At 43.0% G+C, this 9,753-nt stretch overlaps 1 protein-coding gene across 1 annotated transcript; it reads left to right on the plus strand.

Annotated features, from left to right (window-relative positions):
- The first annotated feature begins 4,046 nt into the window (after window positions 1–4,046).
- On the plus strand, window positions 4,047–9,529 carry LOC147462145 (disease resistance protein RPS4B-like). Its single transcript, XM_086509561.1, has 3 exons — window positions 4,047–5,664; window positions 6,459–6,683; window positions 6,849–9,529. The coding sequence occupies exons 1-3, from the start codon at window positions 4,177–4,179 to the stop codon at window positions 8,550–8,552; spliced, it is 3,417 nt and encodes a 1,138-aa protein (XP_086365687.1). The 5' UTR covers window positions 4,047–4,176; the 3' UTR covers window positions 8,553–9,529.
- The last annotated feature ends 224 nt before the right edge of the window (window positions 9,530–9,753 follow it).

The raw sequence follows: 9,753 nt of genomic DNA on the forward strand, positions 1-9,753 counted from the left end.
TTTAGTGAGTGTTAAGTCGGGTGAGAAGGGCGAAATGTTTTCAGAGAATATTAAGGGCAAGCTCATGGTGGGTGTGCAAGAGGATGTGTCAGAAGCGATGCCGAATACCAGGTCGATCAAGACGGCGATGGAGGAGTTGTTCAAAGCTCGACAACAGGAAGAGCCAATCGAGGTGGAAAGCGATGAGGCTGAATCTCTGAGTGATCAGGGCAGCGTAGAGATGGCGGTGGTAGCGTTTGACCCTAATGAAGCGAAAACCCAAGTATGGCTAAAGCGTATAGGTCTGTATGAATTTGCGTGTCTACCGTGGGATACATGGGCAAAAAATGAATTCGCTGAGCAGCAGTGGAATATGATAAAGGAAAGTGATGGAATGATTACAGTAGATGTGCGCTTGACACCAAAGTTGGTGTCGAAAGTCTTCAAGGTTCCCTGTCTAACTGTGGCGGCTAAGACAAGGAAGCTGACCGATTCCCAGATGAAAGGGGAATTTGGAAATCCGGTAGGCACGAAGGCATACTACATGGTGAAGAATGCGGGTGGAAACAGAGCTTCAAATTTGTTTTGGTATTTGGAAAAAGTGTGTATCCTCCAGAAGACTGCCTACATGTCCAAGGAGGCTTTTGCTCCTTTGTTTCAGGCGGAGAGAGACATTAAAGTGGATTGGGCATTAGTTCTATATGATCGGATGCAGTTAACTGGAAAAAGAGACCGACGTTGGACACCAACAGTGGGCAGAGTAGCACCTTATTTGGCTGCAATTTTCGAGTATGTTCTGAAGGTTCTAACAGTGGCAACATATTTGAAGACACCAGTGGTAGATGTGGCAAAAGAAGAGAGAATAGCATATGGAAGTAAGAGAAGGAAATTGTTATTGGGTTCTCCAACAGTTGAAAAAGGTAAATCACCTTCAAAGTGTCTTGGAAGGGTTTGGAAGAATCGGAATCAAAGCCAAACAGTTTCACAATGGAATCAGAATCAAAGAAATCGGAGTCCAAGGGAAAGAAGGTAACGCTGTTCATGAAAGGAATGGGTGGAGGTGTTGAGAAGACTGCTTTGGAAAGTTTCAAAGTAAAAGCGGGAAGCAGTGACAGTTATGAGCATAAGGGAATTTTTTCTGTGGAAGAGGCAGCTAACATTTTGACTCAACTGAATGAATTTATGCAGAATCAAGATGTAGCTCTGAGGGTGATGGAAGCTGAGAAAATGGAGCATAAATGCAGTGCTATCCCGGAGTGGGAAATGCAGAAGGTTCAGATGCAGTTGTTTCAGGAGAGGTCAGATAAAGAGAGACTGCAGGAGGAAGTTAGACGGATTACAAGAGAGGCTTTGGCGAGAAATGCGGAAGTTCTGAGTGTAGCAGAGGATTTTACTGAGTGGGCAGACAGACTAAAAGCTGCGGTGGATGACCAATTCAAAGAAATGGGAGATAAAGTGGTTGAGTTGACAACTGAGAATATTTTCCTGATTAATAGATTGACTCCGTTGATAGATATGGAGAAAGCCGCATTGCAGAACCAGGAAATGACAGGTATTTTGGTTTCAGATTCGGATGCGGATGTTCTGAAGCATGAAGTGCTGGAGTATACACAAGAGATATGGAATAAAGCTACAAGGCGTTGGAGGGAACACATGGAGGTGTTGACGGATAGATTAAAAAATTGGTTTCAGCTGGTAGGAAAAGAAAGTGTTAGGAGGGAGAATGAGGAATTAAAGGTGGAAAATGAGAAATTAGTGGCAGAGATGCATGAGTTGAAGGAAAAAAGTAAGGAGATTGAAGTGAATGCAGGGGCAGTAAGTAAGTGGACAGCAAAGCTGAGCAGTGATATTTTGGAACCAGATCGGATTGTAGCAGCAGGAGTGAAATCTGAGGTGGAAAAGGAAGTGGAAGCTGAAGCAGAAAAGAAGAATCGGATGTTGCAGCAGAAAAGGAAGATGCAGAAGGGGATGTTGTGGAGCAGTTTGTTTGATCAAGGGATTGTGGGTCCAGGTCAGCAGCCTGTGGCTCTAGCCACCGGGCTGTGCCAATTGTTAAGCCTAGGAATTTTGGGATGTTTATCTTAGTGGAAGTTGGAATGTGAACTTTTGTACTTTTGGGATTCCAAGGGGTGTTATTGGGAAAGGGCGTTGCCCATTAGTATTATCGAAATATATAACTGTCGATTAGTATCTTCTTGGGGAATGTGAAGACGTAAGTTATGGCGGATTTAGTCTGTTGTCAGTTTCTGTGTTTTGTTCCAGTTCCCGTTCCATTCTGATTTCTGTGCTTTGTCTATTCTGAATGTCTATGCCTTAAATAGGCATGGACTATACTGAATGAAGCTAGATCGAGACCTAAAGCCACAAGGCTAATAGTCACACAGACCGAGGTAGTCACACAGACTAAGTGATCTCATCACATGGTGTCACACAGACTAAGAAATCCTCCCCTTAAACAAAGAAGGGGGAAGACCATCCATTTTACAGTACATCAGTATACTCGCAAAAGTAGTTGGGGGTGTCACATACATGGAGACAATTCTCTGCCTATTGAGCTGCATCTCTGTCCTCTTCTTCTGCAAGATTGACTCTACTTTTGTCTTTGTTGTTGCTTCCTTGGCATTTGATGGTGGATGACCTTTGATGCCGCAATTGCTACTTTCTTGTAGTAGTCCTTGGAGAAGTGTTTAGGCTTGCCAACTCATAACACTTCTTGTTATTTAATCTAGGTGATGACGATGATGCCCTAGATGACGACGATGATGATGATGATGTAAAATAAGCTCCTCCCATTGATTCAGATTTCTTCTTATTTTTCTTTTCTTCTTCATGGATTGCCCCTGTAACATATTCTAGAGAAGGCATGGGTTCCTTTCGCTCTAAGACTGTGACTATGCTGTCAAAACTTTCAGGTAGAGCACTCAGGAGCACAACAACCTGATCTTCTTCCGGGACTTGGCATTGAATGTAAGTGAGGTATGTGATTATGCTCATTAGTCTGTTAACGAGGCTTGAAACATCCTTCTCTTGAATCATAATAAGTTTATAAAGATTTTTCTTTAAGCTAATGTTACTTTGCTTTTGTTTAGCACCAAAGTTATGTTTCAGAGTATCCCATGCTTGGATTGCAGTGGTGCAACTATCTGTAAAGTGCAAATAATTATCGTGGAGTGATGTGATAATTATGCTGAGTGCTTGTTCATCTTTAGCTTGTGTTTGTGCGATTTGGGCCCTAGTGAGAGTGCCTTCAACAAAAGTGGATGGTTTTCTTACTCTCGGTTTTACAATAGACCATAGATGTTTTTTCATGAGGTATCCACGTAGCTTTGTCTGCCATGTATGAAAACCATCCCCATTAAATTTTTCAATCCCTTTTTCTCCAATGGTGCAAAATGGTTATACACACTAAGGGACTTGGTCTTACCAATAGAGACAAGTAAGTTGGCTAAATTTGAAAATTTTTGCACTAAATTTCTCTAAAGTTTTTAGGTTTCCTCACATTTTAATTTAAATTTGAGAGGTAAATCTCAGAATCTGTATGTGGGATTACACTAAACCCAATGCTGAAGACGGTGCCGTTGTACTAGGGGAGAGGAATTCTGGTCCCCTCTGTCACTTGGTGGCAAGAGACAGAGAGGTTGCGGACATGCCTGATAAAGGGGGAGAGAGAGAGAGGCCGTCGGAGGCGGCCGGCCATACTAGTCTTGATAAGTTTCCTTCTTCTTCGTGATTGAGATTGCTTAAAGGGAATTCCAATCTTTTATTACCACTTTGGGGTCCAAGATGGTGATAGTGATTGAATCATGCAAAATGGAGGTAGAGTGAAGGACCAAAGTGGACGATGTGCATTGTCTAACCCAATGGCCAAAAGACAAAGCCCATTGTGATTGGTGGAGAACCGTGGAGTTTTTATCAATTTCTAGGCTGAACATGTCAAGTATTCTTTCGAAAACAATGCTGGGCGCGAATTATGATAAACGCCGAACAGTCGAAAGTCAACGTAAATTTAATCTAACATCAGTTTTATTTAATTTTGTCGTCTCTGTTCATCCTCTGGCCGAAGGGACGATTGCGAGGTCACTCTCTCGTCCCTGCTCTGTCTATGCGTGTCGTGCATGTGTTGTTTGTTTTCGTGCGTGCTGTTCGTGCACAGAGAGAGAGAGAGAGAGAGAGAGAGAGAGGGGTCCAGTCTGCGTAATGGATTTGCTTTCGAGCATGGGCACTCTCATTTCGACCATTTCCTCTCTTATTTCCACCATATCGCTGCAGCAGAGAGGCCTTGAGAGGGATCTGCTTGCTGTGCATAAGAAGTTGTTCTCCGTCAAAGCTTTGTCTCTGGGGCTTCTGGAAACAAAGACTCCAGGCGATGACACAGTGTCCCTTTTAACTCAAGTCCAGCAGGCACTCTCGGCCATCTCTGTGGCACGCTCCTCAATTTCTCTCAGTCACTTGTGGGGTGAACACAATAAGCTGCTTATGAGTGCTTGGGCTTCCCTTGATGTAGTGGAGAAAAAACTTGCTTTAGAGCAGGGTCGATTTTCTCACTGGCAGAAGCTTACAGGATCTGTGGCGACAACATCGCATGGGGAGGATGCCTCAAAAACGTTTTCGCAATTGCCACAGCTTGCTCATCCTATAATGGAGTTTGTTGGGTCTAGGAACTGTCTCAAGGTAGTGGGCATAGTTGGTGAAGGTGGAATTGGAAAGACTACCCTGCTACTCCACATGTTACAAATGTTTGAAGTAAAGCCCTCTTTCTCCTACGTAGTATTCATAGAGTTGGTTACCGATGAGCCTGATGATGAGACTCTCATGCGTGCACAAGCTTCAATGCTGTTACAATTAGGTGGCCCAGTGAGCAAGTTTCAAGGCTTGCAATCTGGAAGGGTAGCTCTCAAAGAGAGGCTTCAGATTTTAGTTGCCAGGGGCAATTCATTCTGCATAGCTATTGATAACGTTTGGAGAGCTGAAGATCTGAGAAAACTTCTATTAAATGCCTTATCACCATCAGCATCAAGTTCTATCATGATTACCTCAAGGCTTTGCAGTATTATAGATAATTTGGAAGATGTATGCACAAGGAATGTTCCGAGCATTCCTTTTCAACTCAAGGTATATAAACAACAACCAATGGAGTTCAGTGCTGCCCAAGATTTACTTTTAACCCAATACACTTATATATCGAAAAAACTTTGGTTAGATGAGCATAAGGAGTTGGTGAATGGGCTCTGTAGATTTTCCGCAGGCAATCCTCTAGTCTTGAAGGCAGCAGGGTGGTTTTTAGCCTGTACAGATCGAGATATTTGGGATTCTGCTGCAAGTATTACAGTAAAAACTTCTTGGTTTATTGACAGTAATGTACAGTTGCGTGCACTTTTGGAAAAAAGCTACAACAACTTGTCAAGTTACGCCAAGGAAGTTTTTCTTGATATAGCATCCTTTTTGCATGAATGGAAATGGGATGACGTTGAAAATATTGTTGGTGTTGAAGCAATGGAGGAGCTCATAAGTTCTCACTTAATCTACTCTGGTGATCCAAAGTCCTCAACCTCAAAATTGGCTAATGGTATTAGCTTTGAAAATAGGATGGTCGGTATGCAAGAGTTTATCAGAAAGCTAGCTCTTAAGATGAGGACGAATGATGCTATAGACAACTTGTCGACCTTGCTCTCATTGGATGGAACTGTAAGGCATCTCTCTAAGATTGTTGTGCGGGCTTCCAAGTTATTACTATATTTTTACCCTGTGAATTTCACATTGAATGTTTCCAATTGATGCTTGAGCTCATTACGGCTGACATTGCCTTGCATTCTTATGGCCATAACAAAGACTTAACGTATGGACCATTTATGAATACATGCTTGTGTGTGTGGTATGCAATCACCCATACTCATACATAGTACAATGCATGGTTTTGGGCATTGATGATGTTAGTTGGATGGAATTTCTTGGTAGTTGGTCAATAGTATATGTTAGCTTATGGGTGACTTGCTTGAGTTTATAGCTTGCTTTTTACTTGCAAGTTAATGGATTTTTATCACTAGTAGATACTGAAAGCCTAAAGGACTTACTAGGAAAGATGTGATCTGCACCAAGAGTATTTGCAAAGACGCACCTAGTAAGACATGCACATGCTCACAGACATCATGCTTGGGATTTCAACCGGTAGGTGACTACGAACGTGGGTACTACCAGAGTAGTCTAACTTACGCCGCCGGTTGCCCGACTAGGCCTTGATTTGTGCTTGAGTGAACTTTGATGCTTCGCTTGAGGAAGACCGCAAGATTTCCCTTTACATTTTTCTTACTTTCTGTATGTTTTCATGGAGCTGATGGTTAATTGTCTTATAAGGTGAGTCTATCATATGCATAAGCTGAATTGGGGTGTCTCCTTGATTGGAGTAGGTAGAGATATATATATGCAATAAGCCTATTCTTTGGACTCAAAACGTATTCTGAAGCCATGCCTCTTTTTTGCAGTCCCTTCTGAATGTCAAGTTTCTTCATTTGGATCTGAAAATTGAAGAGGAACAAACTGGTGCAACTATGTCACCAATGCCTGGAAGGTTCTTTGCTGGTTTAGAAAGACTGACAGTATTGGAACTCTCTGGTTCTTTCGAATTCAATGAATTGCTCCTGCCAAAGAGCTTACTGTCCTTAAAGCTTGCAAACAATAACTTTGCTAGACAACTATTTGATGTTCAGGTGAGATTCTTTTAGTTGGCACAAAAATTGTTCTTGATGAGAGTGTGTGTGCAGTTGCCCTCAGATTTGTATGGCCGTGTGAAATTTCAATGGATGCATGTCAGGATTTTGACACTGGTTTATGTATGTTTGCAAAAAGCACTTGCTTACCGTCTTTGTCATCAGGTTCCAAGCAGTGTTCGACACTTTGAGCTCGAGCAATTTGGAGAATTAGTGGAGCTTCCCGTGTCCATTTATAAGTGCAGAAATCTACAAAAACTGAAAATTCATGCTTGCCCAGTTTTGCATGGGTTCATATCTGTGTCAAACTGGCAATGTTTAAGGACACTTGATCTCGAATCGTGCTATGGCATAACGCAGCTGCCTGAAGACCTTGAAGATTTAGAGCGGCTAAGATTACATGATTGTATACATTTACAGGCTTTACCTCCACTACCTAGCAAGAAGGTGCATGTATCCATTCAAGATTGTCCACATCTTTTGGCTTCTTCCCAGGTTGTTACTTCCCAAGCGTATGGCATCGAGGAATCCCCCACTATCCATATATGCAGAAACATTCAGAAGCTGTCCTCAGCCTTAGTTCAATTGAAAATTCGCGACTGCAATTGTCGCAAGCTGGAAGGATTGGGCTTGGAGGAGATGAAATGGTTGAGAAAGTTGAAACTGGAATTCTGTCAAAATCTAGTAAGGCTTCCAGACAGCATATGCAACTTGAAATCGCTTGCGATCCTTCATGTGCGTGGGTGCTCGGCATTAGAGCGATTGCCGCAGGAACTGGGGCGCCTGAGTGCTTTAGAAAGCTTAGACCTGCATGATTGTCAGAAGTTGAAAAGACTGCCCGATAGCATCTCCAGCTTAAATTTATTGGTAGAACTGAGCTTAATTGGATGCAACAATTTACAAGAGTTGCCAGAAGGGATAGAAAGGTTAAGTGCCTTGAGAGTGATGCGGTTGGCGAAGTGTCACAAGTTGAGAGGCCTACCCAAGGGCATTTGCAAGTTAAATTTGCTGTTACAGCTTGAAATTAGTAGTTGTGAGAGTCTTCAAGGCCTACCTACAAAAATAGGTAATTTGGGTACTCTTCAAACTCTCTTCTTGATGGAATGCCCCAGCATTAGAACACTTCCTGAAAGTGTATATAAGTTAAGCTCTGTGGTTGTACTATCTGTGAATGAATGTGAACATTTAGAAGCATTGCCAGAGGTGGGGAGCTTATACAGCTTGACATCATTAGCTCTGGCAGGGTGCCTGAGTCTCACGAAATTGTGCAAGAGCATTTGCAATTTAAGGTTATTGAAAAATCTTGATTTGCAAGGGTGCTCGGATTTGGAGGGCCTTCCGGACGACTTTGGAAGTAATCTAGTAGCTCTGGAAACTATTTTTCTTATGCAATGCCAGAAGCTTGAAAGCCTTCCAGACAGCTTTTGTAGATTGGTATCATTGAAAGAGCTCGATTTGAGTGGATGTATAAAATTGGAACAGTTGCCCGGAAGATTTGGAGAGCTCAGGTCTTTGCAAAAGGTGAAGCTGTCGTATTGCAGAGTTCTAAAGCAATTACCAGAGAGCATCTGCCAGCTGAGCTCATTAGTAGTCATGGACTTACTTGGTTGCTACATGCTGGAGAAGTTACCGACAGACATTGGCAGTTTGGATACTTTGGAAGTGTTGATTTTGGTAGAATGTGCCACCCTTGAGGTTCTCCCAGACAGTATTAGCAAGTTGAAGTCGATGAAGGTGCTCGACTTGAGGGGATCTCGAGTAGAGAAGGTACTTGAGGCGAAGGGACAACTTTATTTTGGAGGGGAGGAGAGGGTCCAGAGCTTTTTGCTGGTTTGGGCTAAATTTGTGAAGGAAGGCATGATTGTGTAAGGCGCTCAGCATTTTGCTTGGATTGGGTGGAAATAAGAGCAGAGTCGCAGGAAGGAAGCATTCCAAGATTAGAAAATGAGATTTTTTCTGCGTGATGGTAGAAGCCCCGCTGATGCTGCGATAACCCTTTGGAAAATGAGGGGGTTAATTAAGCTATCGTTCCGGACAGAAAAAGCGCAGCTCTCTCTGGTTCTGCCCAATGAGCGACTGTGCTTTTTCCCATATCCTCGCGTTTTTCATAGCTTTCTCTGCGCGGAACTGCAGATGCAGGTGCGATCAAAGTTGAGATAATTTCCTCTTGCACCCTGGTGCGACTCGGCTTGTGTCAACACATGATGGACATTTTGTATGCTGATGTGGGCCAATGAACATTGCCATCTACCACGCAGCTGACCTGGCGGCCAGCTTAGAGGGCTCCCCCATATACCCTCTAAAGGCCCAGGTGGAGGCAGCACAAAATTCGCGCAACTGGCAAAACGTGCAGCAAAAACCGGCTAATTGCGCAGCTTTTTCGCTGGGGGGTGCTTTTAAGCCTCAAGGGTGTGACGCCCTCCCCCCCCCCCGCCGCCAACCCCAAATTTGGCAGCTCATGGTGCAGAAAAAAGATGACTGCTCCCTTGTGTACAGCTCTTAAAAGCTCTTCTCCCAATATACCGCTCCAGCAGCGCCCAAGATTGATCATACTCCCTTTAAGTAAGGGCGTCAAAAGCCAGACACCCAACTGCATTCAACCTCAACCACCTTCGACAAACCATGGAACCACAAAGATGAGTACCTTTTTTGTCAAAGCTCAACTCGCTAACTCATCCATCTCAGTCACAATTCTTGAAGCGTGCTAATTGGATCTGTACAAATTATTTTGAGATTAGTTGTGTGCATGTGCACATATATGTATGAAAGATGCTTATTATAGTTTACTTCAATCCTCATTTAAAACAGCACTTGAAACTGTGCATTTATATTTTCCAAAGCCTCGGAGAGAGTTTGCGATCCAATTTTTGATCATGTCAACGGTTTTTGGATTTTTCAAAAGTTGCAGCTCTAACACCCTCATGATGATGACCTCCATCAATGAGTTGCAATCTTGCGTACATCAAATTTCTTGCATGTTACTGACAAAAAAACCTGTTATAAGAGATGAATTTTGGTGCGTTATCCTCATCATTCTCGTTTTTGGTCATCATCCTTCCAATCGAGCTTC

The sequence above is a fragment of the Adiantum capillus-veneris genome, chromosome 3 (assembly GCF_014529385.1).
Source record: "Adiantum capillus-veneris isolate H3 chromosome 3, ASM1452938v2, whole genome shotgun sequence".
Taxonomy (NCBI): Eukaryota; Viridiplantae; Streptophyta; class Polypodiopsida; order Polypodiales; family Pteridaceae; genus Adiantum; species Adiantum capillus-veneris.

Bases quoted from the DNA above. Each gene is read 5' to 3' on its own strand.
- LOC147462145 (XM_086509561.1), top strand. From the start codon at position 4,177: ATGGATTTGCTTTCGAGCATGGGCACTCTCATTTCGACCATTTCCTCT. The intron at 5,665-6,458 runs GTAAGGCATCTC...TCTTTTTTGCAG, and splicing joins TGCTCTCATTGGATGGAACT to TCCCTTCTGAATGTCAAGTT. The intron at 6,684-6,848 runs GTGAGATTCTTT...CTTTGTCATCAG, and splicing joins GACAACTATTTGATGTTCAG to GTTCCAAGCAGTGTTCGACA.